The sequence below is a fragment of the Porcisia hertigi genome, chromosome 35 (assembly GCF_017918235.1).
Source record: "Porcisia hertigi strain C119 chromosome 35, whole genome shotgun sequence".
Classification (NCBI taxonomy): Eukaryota; Euglenozoa; class Kinetoplastea; order Trypanosomatida; family Trypanosomatidae; genus Porcisia; species Porcisia hertigi.
The window spans coordinates 741,997-758,471 of NC_090594.1; the positions used below are offsets into that span (position 1 = coordinate 741,997).

Below are 16,475 nucleotides of genomic sequence, written 5' to 3' on the forward strand. Positions count from 1 at the left end.
GCCCCACGCGTTTTTTTTGGATGGATCGGTTGCCTTTGCTCATTGCTTGTTTGTGCCACTTTCATCACCCCTATGATCCCGTCCCACTCATCACCACCTTCTGGGTTTTCCCCGATCCTCCGCGGCTGCTGGTAGAGGAATCGGTAGCACCGCACGTTCGCGGCGTCTGTTTTGTTGTTGCTGCCCTTTTCACGCATTTTCTTTCTTCGCGGCCTTGGCACCGCAGCGCCCCTCGTTTCTTTTCCCTGCGTTCTCTCGTCAAGCACGCGGGTGGCGATATGGGGAGGAGGGGGCAAGCTGTACACCCAAACGCGCAGAGGACCAGTTCTTTGTGGCGACCTCCTCTTGTTCCCTCCTCCCATCCCCATGTGTGTGTGTGTGTCTCCTGCTGCTTTCTTCACTTTCTGCTGTCCCTCCACTTCTTTTTGTTTTTCTCCCGGAACGGATTCCCGCACTGATGCGCATGTATTCACCAAAACGCACGGCACGCTCCGCATTGTTAAAGAAGCTCTAAGCACTCACCCACACACTCCAGATGCCGTTCGTCAAGGTCGTGAAGAACAAGGCGTACTTCAAGCGCTTCCAGGTGAAGTACCGCCGTCGCCGCGAGGGCAAGACGGACTACCATGCGCGCCGCCAGATGGTGCTGCAGGACAAGACGAAGTTTGGCTCGCCCAAGTACCGTCTTGTTGTGCGCATCACGAACAAGGACATCATTGCGCAGATTGTGCAGGCAAAGATCGTCGGCGACGAGGTGCTGATGGCTGCGTACGCGCACGAGCTGCCTGCGTTCGGGATTGAGCACGGCCTGACAAACTACGCCGCTGCGTACGCGACGGGTCTGCTGCTTGCGCGCCGCACGCTGGCGAAGCTGGGCATCGCGGACGACTTCCAGGGGGCGAAGGAGGCGGACGGCTCTTACTCTGCTGTGCGCACGAAGAAGGATGACCAGGGTGACGACGAGGAGCGCTACCCGTTCAAGGCGATCCTGGACGTTGGTCTTGCACGCACGACGACCGGTGCTCGCGTGTTCGGCGTGCTGAAGGGCGCCGTGGACGGTGGCATCTCCGTGCCGCACCGCCCGAACCGCTTCCCTGGCTACAACAAGGAGAAGAGCTCGCTGGACGCGAAGGTTCACCGCGACCGCATCTTCGGCAAGCACGTTGCAGCGTACCTGAAGGAGGTGAAGGAGGAGGCGAGCTCGAACCCCGACGAGAAGTGCGTGCAGTTCTCGAAGTACATGGCTGCTAAGATTGCGCCGGAGAGCATTGAGGGTATGTACAAGAAGGCGCACGCGGCGATTCGCGCGGACCCGACGAAGTCGCTGCCGAAGAAGGCCAAGAAGGAGGGCGTTGAGCACAAGAAGTACAAGACGCAGAAGATGAGCGGTGCGGAGAAGAAGGCTGCCGCGAAGGCGAAGGTTGCGGCCATCCGCGAGCGCCTCTGCAAGTAAACCGGCTGCGTGGTGCGAGGGGGGTTTCACCTCGCTTCAGCCTCTTTTCGTCTGGTTCTCGGCTGGTGTTCTCTTGAAATTTTTCATTTGTCTTACTGGATAAGCTACTAATCAGACTTGCTAAGAGTGTGCATGCACCCGCGTGGGCAATGCCGCACCAGCGGAGCAACAGGAAAAGGATGAACCAGAAAACAGGCCAGCTCAGTGCAGAGCTGTGGGCTAAAGGGGGTTGCAGTGCTGGTTCGATGTGTGGAGTGGAGTTTGACATGCAATTATGACGCAAAAGTCCGTGACGAAGAGGAAAGGGCGTACCATGGAGAACATTGGCTCTCTGCAAATGTGTGTGCCATATTGCACGTTTGCATGACGGTGCTAATGTTTGCGTGTGTGTGTGCGCGCACGTAGAGGCCCCACGCGTTTTTTTTGGATGGATCGGTTGCCTTTGCTCATTGCTTGTTTGTGCCACTTTCATCACCCCTATGATCCCGTCCCACTCATCACCACCTTCTGGGTTTTCCCCGATCCTCCGCGGCTGCTGGTAGAGGAATCGGTAGCACCGCACGTTCGCGGCGTCTGTTTTGTTGTTGCTGCCCTTTTCACGCATTTTCTTTCTTCGCGGCCTTGGCACCGCAGCGCCCCTCGTTTCTTTTCCCTGCGTTCTCTCGTCAAGCACGCGGGTGGCGATATGGGGAGGAGGGGGCAAGCTGTACACCCAAACGCGCAGAGGACCAGTTCTTTGTGGCGACCTCCTCTTGTTCCCTCCTCCCATCCCCATGTGTGTGTGTGTGTCTCCTGCTGCTTTCTTCACTTTCTGCTGTCCCTCCACTTCTTTTTGTTTTTCTCCCGGAACGGATTCCCGCACTGATGCGCATGTATTCACCAAAACGCACGGCACGCTCCGCATTGTTAAAGAAGCTCTAAGCACTCACCCACACACTCCAGATGCCGTTCGTCAAGGTCGTGAAGAACAAGGCGTACTTCAAGCGCTTCCAGGTGAAGTACCGCCGTCGCCGCGAGGGCAAGACGGACTACCATGCGCGCCGCCAGATGGTGCTGCAGGACAAGACGAAGTTTGGCTCGCCCAAGTACCGTCTTGTTGTGCGCATCACGAACAAGGACATCATTGCGCAGATTGTGCAGGCAAAGATCGTCGGCGACGAGGTGCTGATGGCTGCGTACGCGCACGAGCTGCCTGCGTTCGGGATTGAGCACGGCCTGACAAACTACGCCGCTGCGTACGCGACGGGTCTGCTGCTTGCGCGCCGCACGCTGGCGAAGCTGGGCATCGCGGACGACTTCCAGGGGGCGAAGGAGGCGGACGGCTCTTACTCTGCTGTGCGCACGAAGAAGGATGACCAGGGTGACGACGAGGAGCGCTACCCGTTCAAGGCGATCCTGGACGTTGGTCTTGCACGCACGACGACCGGTGCTCGCGTGTTCGGCGTGCTGAAGGGCGCCGTGGACGGTGGCATCTCCGTGCCGCACCGCCCGAACCGCTTCCCTGGCTACAACAAGGAGAAGAGCTCGCTGGACGCGAAGGTTCACCGCGACCGCATCTTCGGCAAGCACGTTGCAGCGTACCTGAAGGAGGTGAAGGAGGAGGCGAGCTCGAACCCCGACGAGAAGTGCGTGCAGTTCTCGAAGTACATGGCTGCTAAGATTGCGCCGGAGAGCATTGAGGGTATGTACAAGAAGGCGCACGCGGCGATTCGCGCGGACCCGACGAAGTCGCTGCCGAAGAAGGCCAAGAAGGAGGGCGTTGAGCACAAGAAGTACAAGACGCAGAAGATGAGCGGTGCGGAGAAGAAGGCTGCCGCGAAGGCGAAGGTTGCGGCCATCCGCGAGCGCCTCTGCAAGTAAACCGGCTGCGTGGTGAGAGGGGATGTCGCCTTGTTTTCACTGCAGGTACGGTTTTTCGCCAGTATCTTCATTCGTTCAACGGCCCTCTTCTTTTGTACGTACTCCTTTGCGGGTGCTGTGTTCGACGTTCTTCCGCCCTCTTCTCCCCGTACTCGGGACTTCTGGATGAGCTGTCACGCTCAGTGCCCGTCTTTTTGTGTGCGTTAAGGACAGGTGTAGGTGTTATACAGAGCTTTTTTTTTGTTTCCCTGATTTATTTATTTGCAAACTCACTCTCAAACGGTGGTTGGCCTCAAAAGTGAACATTAGTTTCTGATTCCCTCATTCACCCAATGTGAATCGGACACGGAGCTTCAGTGCGGTAGGGCGTTCCGAGACATGTTGAAGGGCTCTTCCTCCGTGCTACGCTTAAAGGAAGGCCTGAGTCCACCCTCGTTGGATACTTTTATGGTGGTGTGGTGGCACGAAGGCCATCTTTTCTACGGACGTGTAGGCCTCCCCTCCCCCCCTACCGTTAGTTGGAATCTCACTGCCCGTTATGACCGTTTGCCCCGCTTCTCGTGCGCTCTTTTCTTTCATTGTCCCTCTTTTCCTTACATCCCTCTTTTGCTTTCGTCTTTGGTACGTCTCGCAATCCCTCCATCCCTTTTTTTCCACGTCGGTGCCCGTCTCCAACATACAACATCGCTGCGTTACAGACCGACCAGCGCCATTAGGGGAAATCATGGGGGCTTTCATGTACTTGAATGAGCTGTGGAAGAAGAAGTCTTCCGATGTGATGCGCTTCATTCAGCGCATCCGCTCGTGGGAGTACCGCCACCAGCACACTGTGGTGCGCCTGCGCCGCCCGACGCGCCCGGAGAAGGCCCGCATGCTTGGCTACAAGACGAAGCAGGGCTTCTGCGTGTTCCGCGTGCGCGTGCGCCGTGGTGGCCGCAAACGCCCGGCCCACAAGGGTATCACGTACGGTAAGCCGAAGACCAGCGGTGTGCTTGGCATGAAGCTGAACAAGAACAACCAGGCTGTTGCGGAGCAGCGTCTGGGCAAGCGCTTTGGTAACCTGCGCGTGCTGAACTCGTACTGGGTGAACATGGACTCCACGTTCAAGTGGTACGAGGTCATTGCTGTGGACCCGATGTGCAAGACCATCCGCCGCGACCCCCGCATCAACTGGATCGTCAACTCCGTGCACAAGCACCGTGAGCAGCGCGGTCTGACCTCTGCTGGTCGCAAGCACCGTGGTCTGCGCCACAAGGGTCACAAGGCTTCCAAGCTGCGCCCGTCGTACCGCGCTGCGTGGCGTCGCAACAACCGCATCGTGTTCCTGCGCAAGCGTTAAAAAACCCACACAGAACGCATCCGACGCCATACCATACACGCCAGCGAGTCTTTCAAGGTTACGTAAGGACTGCTCTCTTTCCTGGAGATGGGAGGTACAGAGTCGTGGTGGACACCTCGGTCTCCTTCCAGGGGCCATTGCCTGCCTGTCTGTGTGTATTTATATGGCTGTGTCTGTGCCCGCGTATCTACGCACCTGTGTGACTGTTATCCGCTGCGCCTCTGACGTGACGTAACGTTTGGCCTTCTCGTTTTTTGTCTGTTATTTTATTATTTGTTTCGGCTTTTTGACTGGGAAAACAACAACAACAACACGAAAAGTCAAACGCGACTTGTTCGGCCTCTGGACGATGCACGCAAAAGCTGCATGAGCCCTTTAATGACATCTGCTGGGCAGCATCTCTGTTGACCTCCCCCGCTCCGTGTTGGTAATCGTCGTTGTGGCGGCAATGATCGAGGGAGGTCATTCATTGGGGGTTCCGATGGTGGCCAGGACGCACGGTATCAGTGGACCAATGTACTTCTTTACTGCTCGTTGCGTCGCCGCTGTCTGTGCTTCACGGCTCTCAGACTACGCCCTCTTTCACTGCAGGCGAGTAATTCCACTCAGTGAGGGCGGGTGAGATGTTGGCTCCGGCTTCGTCTCTTTCCCTTTTCTGTCCCAGCAGCACTACTCGTGCGCTGCCGCTCGGCCTTGCAGTGTTTATGTTAGTCATGTGCCTCTTCCTGGCTCCACTCTTTCCTTGAAATCTTCCGCCACTGCATCTGCGGGTTTTTTCCGCCCCACCCTACCTACACCCTACGCACATGCTCATCCTTGTGCGTTCGACTCTCCTTCCGCCACTCGTGTGTTGCACATCACTGACGTCATCATCCCGTTGCGTGACACGTGCTCTCCCGACCCTGAAACGTGCAACGCACGTTTATCCGGGAAAAAAAAACCGGCGACAACACCGCCCACCTGCCACCACGCCCGAAAGAGGAACAAATGTCTGCACCTACTCCCCGCACCGGCATCATTGCCGGCTTCAACAAAGGTCATGTGACGACCCGCCGCCCGCGCCAGCCGTCGCCGAACGACCGCTTTGCTGTGCCGCACAAGCACTTGCGCGCTGTGAAGGCCATCATTGCGGACCTCGTCGGCTTTTCTCCCCTGGAGAAGCGCGTGCAGGAGTTCCTGCGTGTCGGTAAGGAGAAGCGCGCGCTCAAGTACTGCAAGAAGCGCCTCGGCAATTTCACTGCGGCCAAGAAGAAGCGTGCGAAGATGGAGGAGGCGCTCCGCCACGCGACCAAGAAGCACCACTAAGCGTGCGCGACGTCTTTCTTGTTCTCTCATTTCTTTTTTCCTGTTTTTTTTTTAGCTTCATTTGCATGAATAAAGGCGAGAGTGCGCAAACATTCGTGAAAGCGATGCGCATGTGTCCGCTTACTCACTTTTGTCGATTTGTGTGCTCATCTGCCAAGGATGCACACGTCCTCGTGTGATGCCTTCCTCCGTCTCCATTCCAGTGCGTCTGATGGTGGTGCAGGGGAGGTCGGAGTGACACCTCGGAATGTGGTATGCTTGCATATCCGTGAAGCCAGAGGATTCACCGCCTTCTCCGAAGAGATAAGGGGTGGCGTTCGTCTATCCCCCCCCCCCCCTTCCCCCATTCCCATGGGTGTGGGACCACAATGAGCGCGGCACATTCGAATATCTACCTTGGCTCAACCAAAGGGGTGACTCTTGTTGTTGATCTTTCCCTCCCTATGTCTCATTTCTTCGCCGTTCCCCTTCCCCTATATCGCATATTCGTTTACATTTTCAGGCATCCCTCTCCCCGCCCCCCTTCCCCCTAAAAAACAAAACAAGACTGCTTCAGGAGGAGGCAACGTGTTCATATTATAGTCATTACGTTCTGCGTGATTTTTCACGCGGTCCACCGGCAAGTGTGCTAAGGGTGGGGAAGAGAAACAAGGGAAGTGCACATGCGCAGAGATGCTCGACCCACAGGCGGCCGACCTTGTCGACTCTGTCGCGCGTCTGTGCGTGCTGCGAACAGAGGACTACGCGCTTCTCCAAACTGTACACCGACGCGCTCAGGGGTACGGGCATCCGCAGGAAGAGGAAGGGTCAAGACAACATCCACCATATTCTACACCTGAAAGAGTAGGTGACGCTTCCCAGTCAAGGAAGACTGAAGACACCACGAACGGAGCCAACACCAAGGCGTACATCCGCTACCTCACTGAGGAGGTGCGCGTGCGTGAAGAGTGCCGATTGACCGAGCAGATAAAGTGGCTAGAGGCGGTGCGACAGTGGGCAGTCCACTTTCAAGAGAGGAAAGTTATGCCTCGTCAGGCCAACGGACTCAGCGAGACGTCAGACGAGTCGATTTCTCTGGCTGTACCAGCCATCTGGTTGTTTTGGGAGAACAAAGGCGACGTCGCGTTCCAGCGCTTATACGCAGCTGCTGTCCAGCAGGTCTATGGGCTGGACAGTACTGACCTGGACAGCGGTCCGTTCGCACATCTAGAAGTGTGCAAGTGCCTGTACGGTCGCGGGGGTGCCGCAGCTGGGGATTTAATAAAGTCTTTCACTTTTCAGGCGCAACGTGTTCACAGTTTTTTTTTCCTGTCCTCCCAAAGGACTGCGCTGTCCGGTTCGCCGTCGCACATCTTGGATGAGCTCCATCCGGTTGAGCTCGATTCTTGGCCAATGGCGAGCGAAAGACGATCCCGTCTGCTGGCAAGTCACCACACCTGGCTTGTGTTTTTCTTTTTATGGTGTCACATCGTAGCTTCCAGCGTGACCGCCTCAAGAGGCGGCGCCACGGCAACGGGTGGGGTGGAAGCAATGTGGCTGCGTTGTGAATCTATCTTTCTAAGCCCCGCCAGAGACTTTCTCACAAACCAGGGGCAGCTGCTGCGGACGCTGCTGACAAGCATGCGGGACGACAATGTCTGTGTAAAGTGATTCATCGGGCGCCTCTTCTTCGACGACCTCTCCATTCACCCCGGCTACGTCTTCCATTTCCCTCTATACCCTGCGAGCGCCCACGGTAGAAAGGTGGGAGGGGATGTGAGGGCATGAGTGGCGGCGTGCGTTCAGGGCCTTTTGTTTTTCAGTTCACTGCTACTTGACGAGGTTCAACGCAGTCTTTCTCCTCAGATGTACATCGACAGGTGTGCACACACATACACACACGGATACACGCACATGCGCTGTAGAAACTCGAAGAAATGGGCGGACAGGAGCTCTTGTTGTGTTTGCTCACAGGCTCGGGCGGGAAGGGGGAGGGAGAGGAGTTGAGTCAAGGCTTGCGTGCCACCGTGCCACGCTTTCAGTTTCTTTGCACGCTCCACTCCTTCGATTGTTTTATACTTCTCGCGATTGACTTCAAATATTGACCTGTTGCTTTTTTCACCCCACTTCAAACTAAGAAATGCTCCCTGCTCCCACTCCCCAGGGGGAGGGGGGGGGTGAAGCTCCAGTCATCTCTGCAGCAAATGCCACTGCACATGTCCCCGCTTTCTGTTTTTCACTGTATGTGTATATATTTGCCTTCTGCGACCCCCCCCCCCCCCCTCCCCCCACCGCCCCTCACACACACACTCACCTACGCCCATACCCGTGCACACTCACGTGTCTCAGCTCTCTTCCCCCCCCCCCCACACACACACACACACACAAACGCAGAGACCTCACTGACGCAGCGCTGCGGTCCAGACACGAGAGGGGGCCAATAAAGGAGCGTATGCGTGCGCACAAATTGAGGGTGTGATATGTGAAGCCAATGCTGTGCACGTGTACAGTGGGTCGCATGCCGGGGTCTGTGATGGCCAACACGGCGGTAGCTTTCACATCTGCCACCATGCGCGCGCTCGGCGGTGAGGACTGCGCCGATGCGCCCGTCCTCGACAAAGCTGTAGGTACCTCGACACATTGCTTTTATTGTCTGTGTACCGTGTGTGGACAGGGGCTTGTTGGCGTCCCCACCGTCACCTGCGACGCTTGCGGATCTCGAACACACATCACCTGCGCCCGGGATGTCTACTCGAACGATTGGCTCTACGATGAAGTAGCTGTGGCGTCGACAGTCGCAACTGGTGTTGGTGGTAGTGCCGTGCGTTTTCCCAACACCCTTCCGGCTGTTGGTCGGAACCGACAGATGCCGGGCACCGTTCAGGCCTCTCAAGATAGCGAGGGCACCTCTGGTGTTGTTGCTTCATCGAGTTTTTCAGTTTCATCACCACTTAGTCGCGACTCCTCGCTCACAAGCCTACTCCCGTCTCCGGAGGCTCTCCGCTCCGCTGCAGCAAGGATTGACAAGACGTATACCTACTACTGCCATCCTGACTGTGCGATGGGGATGGCGGTGCTGCGCAACCCGCAGTTCAACGCAGCCGTTTCGCGCACTGTCGAGTGCGCCTTTGAGCGCGAGTGGGCACGCGTACGTGATTCATTGGTGTCTGCAGGCGTACTTCGCGATCCCAAACACCACGTGCTCACACGCGACGGCACGGCTGTGGAAAAGCAAACGCCGCCTGCTTTTTGCTTGCCCGTTACGAGCACTTCTGCGGCCTCGGTGAAGATGGAGGGCTCAGGGGAACACACTGAGTCACCATCCTTGTGTTCTCCACCTCCACCTCCGTCGTCGCCGCCGCCGCCATCTTGCCCTACGGTATCCGTCATAGACATGCATGATTGCGCATCACACGCGAGTGCATCGGTTTTTCTTGACATCGCGGTGTGCGAGCCGGAGGTCGCGAAGGAGGTGCTTCGGCTTTACCACCAGCTACGCGCTGAAGCGTGGACGGAGTACTTTGAGCAAGAGCGGCATCACTTTGGGCACCCGTTGTTCTATCCGCCTCCCTTTCTCGACATCGCCCAGGATGCCGCGGTAGGTCATGTCGTGGAGGCTGCCTCCCCCCAAGGGCAGGCGGCACGACTTTACCTCCTGGACCACATCGCACATCCCGTAGGATCTGCGGTGGCGATTCCAGTTGGTGTCTTGACACGGTGGCAGCAGTCATCGGCAGCACCTCTCATTAAGGCAAACGATTCTAACAACTTTGTGGCGGAGTCGCTCGAGCGGATCGCTAATGAGGCGCTTGTCCCGGAGACAGTTGTTTTGTACCACAAGTGCGGCAAAGAAGGCCAGGTGCTGGTGTGAGTGAATGCGGGCGCTGCTCTCGGCACAGCAGCAAACGAGAACGCCAGTAAGGCACGTTGCCACACACATTTGTTTCTCTCTCTCTGTGCAGCACAGACACACAAATATATGTCTTGCCCCCCCCCCCCCTCCCCCCTCCCACCGGTGGAGCGTCCTCTGCAGTTTCTCTCTACCTTTTTTTTTGCTGCCCAGGGAACCGTCCTTTGCGCGCGAAGACTGCGTGCTGCCAGCAACGGGAGGACGGGCACAATCAAATGCGGTGAAAAACGGCTCAATGTGACGCCGCGACGTCAAAACAGATTTTCCTACCTTCCAAAAAAAATTGTACAAGTCAAGGGATATTTTCAATGGACGTGACTCCTAGGTGCATGCTTGTTGCTCAGGCATCTGGAGCCGCCGTCACGTGGCCAGGTGAGGCCCTTCAATGCTTTCATGCGAGGGGAATAGGTCGGTGCGTTGGTATGCGAGTGTTGCTCGCCTTCACCTCTCTCCACACTTTCTCTTTTTGCCCCTCGTCTTTTTTATTCATCACACCTTGCGTGGGCTCTTGCTATGCGGCCTGACTTGTCGTGGCGCGCACCCCCACGCTCTCTTCTGTTCCTACGAATTTCTGGATTAGTGAGAAAAGGCGAACAGCGCTCTGAGATCAGCGTCGAAGGCGGTTTCTCCTCCTCTTTTTTTGGTGTGTGTGTGTGTGTCAGGGGTAAGCTCGGCTGCTTTCTCTTTTTTTTTTTGGCCCACTACTTCCTGCCACGTTAGCGAGGACGCCACCTTGACCATCCACCATGGCGGAGTGCACAGTGTATTCTCCGTGTGGTCGCTACGTGATAAGGTTTTCCTCAGATGCGGCGCAGCCTCTGCTTCGTCTTACCGTCACTGAGAACTCTAAAAGACCCATCAAGGGCGAGTCGGTGGCCGCCGATGATTCAAATTCCTGCAAGACGCTCGCTACTCCATCAGCTGCCACTGCGCCTCTCACGTCCTCATCTGCGCTTCATCCGCTGCGGCTTGTTGCTTCGCTCACGGAGACGGACGTGCTTGCACTCACAACGTCCGCTGGCGTCCGAAAATCCTTTTCGAATTTCTCTCAGATGCTCTACGATGCGCTCATTGGCCGCTCCCCCTGCGTACACTTTTTTGTAGAGACGGTGGCAGAGATGAAGGAGCGCATTCAGCAGGATGTACAGCGGCAGGTAACTTCAACCAAGATTGCACCCGGCGCGGAAGCTCGGCCACCTTGTGGAAAGCACGCCGGCGATCTCCAAGTCAGTTTGTCTGCTCTCGATCCTTTAACGGTATCAGGGGCCAACATGCGGACCAACACTGGCAAAGGCCGTGTTTGCACCGCTGTCGGCGACACTGTGATTGAACTAGACGAGGACGTTGCCAGTGAAGTGCTGGAGCAGCGCTTCTTCACTTTAGACTATGACGTCGACTTCACCCGTGCCATATTTCCTATTCCGCTGCTCAGTGGTGTTGCAGACGGCGCATCTGCGGAGGCAGCCAGTGTCGCTACGTGCGCCTGGAAGGATACAACGGATACTTCCCCAGCCACCCTAACCGAGGCGACTTCAGAGCCATTTGTAGGGCGCTCTTCCCTCTCAACAGCTGCGCCGATTCCCGCATCAGAGGCGGAGCTACTTCGCAACGAGCTGCTGCTCGCCCGCGACCGTCTTTCCCGACTCGGATCCGAAAATGCGAGACTGCGTCGTGAAAATGAGGCGCTGGTGCGACTGAGCCGGCAAAAGATGCACGAGATGCAGCGTTTGTGTGGAGACTTCCAGCACCAGGTTCAGCTCGCCGCGGATGCGGAGAGGCTGAGAGCTAAGAACACCGAGTTGCGAGCGCAACTCCAGGAGGCGCTAGAGAATCAGCAGAAAACCCAGCGCAGTTTAGATCGCGCGCGCAGTCAGGGTCGTCGGTTATACTCCGCTGACACTGCAAACGGCTGCGGAGGCCGTGCCCCTCGGGCCGCTAGCGGCCACCGCTCTAGCGAGAATCCGTATCTACGCTCGCTGTCGCGCGAATCGCGCGATGGCGCCGGGGCGTCGTCGTCACGCTTTCTGCACGGCAGACAGCGATCGGAGTGTAGCGCAACTTTTCGTGCAGGAGCGACGCGACGTGGGCGATCACTCATGTCTCCGGCACCTGCACCCGCTGTCTTGCGCGGCAGCCGTGCGCAACGCGCATCTTCCTTGTCGTCGACAAGCGGACATCGCTCTACGCGGTTTGACACGCCGCCGCCGCCGCCGTCGTCGGATCCAGCCGCCCCTTTTGCCGCAGTTTCGCTTCGACACCGATCAGGCAGTCGAAGCGCCGCGCGGGAAGGGGATGGCGATTCGCCTGCGCCGCACGGTCGCACCGGTGGAAGACTCGATAGGGCGCGAAAACCCTCGCGCCGGTGCAGCAGCGGAAGCGCACCGAACGGCTCGCGGGCGTCTTCGACACACTCGCTGCCGAGACGAGGGCGCAGCTTGTGGGCTGATGGCAGCAGCTACCCAAGTCCTTTCGGTTCTGTGACCTCCTCGCGCTCTTCAAGCGCAAACCACGAGCGACTTTACCGCACTGCGACGGCGAGCAGCAGAATGCATCAAACACCAAAGATGCACACACTAGACAGCGCCACCGCGCCCCGACGCTGCGTGTTTCACTGAGCAATACTGTCGATCATAAAAGGGAAGTGCCGAAGGGAGGGGAGGGGGAAGTCGGAATCGGCTGGCTGTGGGTTGGCGGCGGCGATCCGTGTTCGCTGCGTCTGAGGAACACATCCCCACACTGGCCGCTAAACGGTGCTTGTGTGTGCTTGTATGGGTGCGCGTAGGCGCGCGCGTGTGCGAGTGTGTGGGTGTGGTGTCTGTTGTTGCTATTTTTCGTTCTTCGCCCCTTCGCCCAACCCTTTTCCCACGCTTCCTTTCTTCAAAAATCGTCGTCTTGCATTAGACTGCGTTGGCAAACAAGAGGGACACCGCCCTAGCGCGCGCTCTCTATCACACGCACCCATTGCGCGCGTGTGTGTGTTTGCCCATTTTTACGCTTTTTTTGTTTTACCTTAGATGCTCAGCATTCCCTGGAAGCGGGTTCCTCCCGTCGTTTTTAGGGGGGGGGGAGGTCATTCTCCCAAACCACGAATGCTATTGTGAATAACGAGGACAACAGAGGAAAGGGGGTTTGATAACATGTTTTGGATCTCTTGCTTCGCAAAGTAGAAGGCGTGAATCTTGGCGATGGGGCGAGTTGAGCTGACAGGACGCTACTCCAGGAAGTTCCTACCGATCTTTTTGTGCCAGCTTCCGCCTGCCCTCTCTGATGCAGACATGCGATGCATTCCTGTACCGTCGAGTGACCAATGGATTGTCAACGTGTGCTGTTTTCTCTCCCGCCTCGCTTGTGCTCATCCCCCATTCGTATTTTTTTCCATCTACGCAAAAAAAAAAATTGGTGCTAATCCGCACCTCTACTCGTTTTTTATTCCTCCCTGACCATCACTTCACACTCACCTCCCACCTAGCGTAGAGCAGGAGGGAGAGCTATGCTGCGTGGGTCTCGCGTGTCGCTCGGCTACTTCAAGCGTCCCGGCCGCAAGTCGCTGGACGAAATCTGCAAGCTGAGTCTCTTTGAAATGTCCACCCCGCAGCAGGTGGCCACCATTTGGAACAATCACCACCTGCAATTTCTTCAGTACTGGGGACGCACTATCTCATCGGAGGCGTATTACGCGCTTGAGCCGCGGTTGAAGGCGTCGCCTTACTTTGTCATTCCTGTGTTTCGTGACAAGGGGCTCTTCAACGTTGTCACCAACTTCAAGGATGACCTCATCGGCGTCACCCCTCTGGGGGAGTGGCAGAAGAAGCAGGACAATGCACAGATTCACATGACCATTCAGTTCTTTACTGAGTTGGCCCGTAGCAAGCAGCTGGTGCTGGTCCGCTGTGAAATCAAGGATGAGGTCTTCAAGCGCGTCGACTGCATATTCCTTACCCAGATGTTACTGAAGTACTACACGATCCCCCGGCTGTACGAGACATGGGTGGAGACATTCAGCAAGCGACCAGGTCAGTTCGATTACCACGCCTTTCTGCGCGCCATGAAGGATGAGGCTGGCCGGGATGAAATCAAAATCGAAGACAAAAAGTCGGATCTACGCCACGACGCCTTCGGCCCAGTCATTGACACTCCGCCCGACGCTGTGGCGCGACAGATTATGTCCACATTGAACACGGGAGCCTCAACATCATGAGAGACGCTCCGCCAAAGAGCACAGGAGGAGGAATGACGAGTAAGAGGAGGTCTGCCAGAAAGGGTGGGGGTGGGTGGGCAGGGGTCGACTCTCTCGCTGCACTTTAGTTGGTGTGCATAACTGCTTCAGTGTTGACGCTTCTCAGCATCGTTGGCGTGTGCTATCGTCTGACTTTTTTTCTCTCCTGCCCGCTTGACTACGCGGCCGGTGGGAACATTCCCCGCCGCTCTTCACACATAACCGAGCAAAGCAAACAGGCTCATAAAAGTGTGTGTGTGTGTCTGTGTGTATGATGCCATGTCTGTGAGTGGATTCAGGATGCGCCTTGAAACCGGGAGCCGCGGGGTTCTGTGGAGCAGCAACGAATAAGAGGGTGGAAGAAATCTGGTGTGCGTGAGCGCGTTGCACGCAGTACACACGAGAGGAAGCGACCCCTCTTCTGAGGTCTTTTCTCTCTTCCAATGCGTATCTATGCTACTCGACACATTACGATATTGCCTTGGCGCAATACACACATTTTAACCACATATACATACATACACACGGAGGTGGGGCGGGGAAACGATGAGGCAAAGACACTCTGATAATCACGTGCGACTTTCTCTATTTCCATTGGCCCTGGTTTGTCTGCTTTTTTTTTTCAAAGTGAAGAAGGGAAGACTGGCACGTACACGAACGCGCCCCGATTTGGGGTTACTGCGCAACACAGGGGATGTGCGTTTCTGGCTGCACTATCCGTCTTATGTACCGCATGCCGACTGGCTATGTCTCTTCTTCAAGACGTTCTTCTTATGCACACCCTATCCCATTCCCGGTTTGCTTCTCTCTTTCTCCTCCCGCTTGTTTGCTTGTTGTGACTTTGCTTTCGTTGCCTCCTGCCTGTTTACCCTCCCCCCCTCCCCCCCCCCAACTCGGTCTGTGCACTGGCACACGTATACGCGTCGGTGCAATATGTGTGCACCCATGGCAGACAAACACCGCTGCCTGTTTCTTCCCGCCCCTCCGAGGATTCTGCCTCTTCCTTTGCTCGCGCGCGCGCATTCTATTCGTATTTATTCTTTCTCCATTGGGTCTCCATTGGGGCCTTTCACCTTATTCTACCGTATACACACCCGTCGGCCTCACTACACAGAAGCTCAAGACGTCACACCAGGCCGCTGCGCACGTAATAGCTCTTGTTGTTTCCCTGCGAGGTTTTGGCAGAGCCTGTGCACTCACGCACTCATTCATAAAAAAAAATAAGAAAATTCCCGGCTTCTCTCTTCCTCCTCACTCCGCAGTGACCGAGTCCTCGTGGAGGCTGACAACGGTGGACTTTGCACATCTTTTTTTTTTCACCCGTCTGGTCTCTTCAAACCAGGCAAATCGATAGCTCGAAAAAAAAAAGGTGGGGAAGAGGGGGGACCATGTCGTCTTCCATACCCGACTACCAGCGCACTGAGAAACGCGCTGTCGCCGTCTTTGGGTGGTCGCGCACAGAGACCGGAACGCTGAGGTGGCAGCACGCCGAGGATGTCGGTCGCCTTGCCGCTCAGAATGGTTTCACGGTCATCACAGGAGGTTACGGTGGCTCCATGGAGGCCACCAGCAAAGGCGCGCGCGGGGTCAAGGATCAGGCAGCGCCGGGCTCTGCGGCTGCGTCAATCGAAGTTGTCGGCATAGTCGTGTCGGGGCTATTTCCTGACCGTCTCAAGGAGGGTAATAGATACCTCACCAAGGTGTTGGATTCAAGGTCGATGTTGCACCGCATTGAGCAGCTAATTACGCACTGCCGCTACTTCATCGTTTTGCCCGGGACAACTGGCACTTTGCAGGAGCTGGTGACGATATGGGTACAGAAGACCATCCATCCCGCCGGCCTCCCGACTCCAGTGATTGTCGCGTTCCGTGATCCATGGGAGAAGTGCTGCCAGGGCATAATTGAATCTCTTCTGCTTTCTGACCAACAGGCTAACGCGATCCACTTCGTGGACACACCAGAGGAGGCGGTTGAGTGGATCACCAAGGATGCCACCGGCGAGATGAACGGGTGACAGACTTGATGAGAGGTCAGTGATACTTGCCAACTCTGGCATCGGTGTAGATCTGAAAGGGGGGATGGGAGGTGCTGCTGAAAGACCACATCCAGCTCTCGGTTCGGCATCTTTCCTGATAAGCGGGTTTCCCCATCCTACGGCTGCGTTCGATCTAGATGTTTTTTGCATTGGAAACGCTTTGTCGTCCAACTCTTTCACTTTCTTGTACTGACCTTTGTGTTATGACGTTTCACATAGATGATCGTTCTTACCGCCGCCGCCGCCATGTCCCCGCGCCACAATCTGTTGGCGTGGTTGACGGGGGTGTGGGGGAGGGTGAAGTGCGACTGGTGTTCCTTGGTGACTTATTCTCGGCGATGCTGCCCTTCTCGTCGCTGGATCAGGTAGGGGTAGCC

General features: G+C 56.5%; 9 protein-coding genes across 9 annotated transcripts; all 9 read left to right on the forward strand.

The window, feature by feature from the left end:
- Positions 1 to 535: 535 nt before the first annotated feature.
- JKF63_01180 (uncharacterized protein) lies at positions 536 to 1,453 on the forward strand (the record flags this gene model as incomplete). Its single annotated transcript, XM_067897228.1, has 1 exon — positions 536 to 1,453. The coding sequence occupies one exon, from the start codon at positions 536 to 538 to the stop codon at positions 1,451 to 1,453; it is 918 nt and encodes a 305-aa protein (XP_067753385.1).
- A 942-nt stretch (positions 1,454 to 2,395) lies between these two features.
- Positions 2,396 to 3,313, forward strand: JKF63_01181 (uncharacterized protein; the record flags this gene model as incomplete). The annotated part of the gene is made up of 1 exon (XM_067897229.1): positions 2,396 to 3,313. One exon carries the CDS (start codon positions 2,396 to 2,398, stop codon positions 3,311 to 3,313), a length of 918 nt encoding a protein of 305 aa, XP_067753386.1.
- A 724-nt stretch (positions 3,314 to 4,037) lies between these two features.
- Positions 4,038 to 4,652, forward strand: JKF63_01182 (uncharacterized protein; the record flags this gene model as incomplete). Its single annotated transcript, XM_067897230.1, has 1 exon — positions 4,038 to 4,652. The coding sequence occupies one exon, from the start codon at positions 4,038 to 4,040 to the stop codon at positions 4,650 to 4,652; it is 615 nt and encodes a 204-aa protein (XP_067753387.1).
- A 987-nt stretch (positions 4,653 to 5,639) lies between these two features.
- JKF63_01183 (uncharacterized protein) lies at positions 5,640 to 5,957 on the forward strand (the record flags this gene model as incomplete). The annotated part of the gene is made up of 1 exon (XM_067897231.1): positions 5,640 to 5,957. One exon carries the CDS (start codon positions 5,640 to 5,642, stop codon positions 5,955 to 5,957), a length of 318 nt encoding a protein of 105 aa, XP_067753388.1.
- A 672-nt stretch (positions 5,958 to 6,629) lies between these two features.
- JKF63_01184 (uncharacterized protein) lies at positions 6,630 to 7,607 on the forward strand (the record flags this gene model as incomplete). Its single annotated transcript, XM_067897232.1, has 1 exon — positions 6,630 to 7,607. One exon carries the CDS (start codon positions 6,630 to 6,632, stop codon positions 7,605 to 7,607), a length of 978 nt encoding a protein of 325 aa, XP_067753389.1.
- An 898-nt stretch (positions 7,608 to 8,505) lies between these two features.
- Positions 8,506 to 9,807, forward strand: JKF63_01185 (uncharacterized protein; the record flags this gene model as incomplete). The annotated part of the gene is made up of 1 exon (XM_067897233.1): positions 8,506 to 9,807. One exon carries the CDS (start codon positions 8,506 to 8,508, stop codon positions 9,805 to 9,807), a length of 1,302 nt encoding a protein of 433 aa, XP_067753390.1.
- Positions 9,808 to 10,592: 785 nt separating this feature from the next.
- On the forward strand, positions 10,593 to 12,461 carry JKF63_01186 (uncharacterized protein; the record flags this gene model as incomplete). The annotated part of the gene is made up of 1 exon (XM_067897234.1): positions 10,593 to 12,461. The coding sequence occupies one exon, from the start codon at positions 10,593 to 10,595 to the stop codon at positions 12,459 to 12,461; it is 1,869 nt and encodes a 622-aa protein (XP_067753391.1).
- Positions 12,462 to 13,336: 875 nt separating this feature from the next.
- JKF63_01187 (uncharacterized protein) lies at positions 13,337 to 14,044 on the forward strand (the record flags this gene model as incomplete). The annotated part of the gene is made up of 1 exon (XM_067897235.1): positions 13,337 to 14,044. One exon carries the CDS (start codon positions 13,337 to 13,339, stop codon positions 14,042 to 14,044), a length of 708 nt encoding a protein of 235 aa, XP_067753392.1.
- A 1,406-nt stretch (positions 14,045 to 15,450) lies between these two features.
- On the forward strand, positions 15,451 to 16,077 carry JKF63_01188 (uncharacterized protein; the record flags this gene model as incomplete). The annotated part of the gene is made up of 1 exon (XM_067897236.1): positions 15,451 to 16,077. One exon carries the CDS (start codon positions 15,451 to 15,453, stop codon positions 16,075 to 16,077), a length of 627 nt encoding a protein of 208 aa, XP_067753393.1.
- Positions 16,078 to 16,475: the final 398 nt, after the last annotated feature.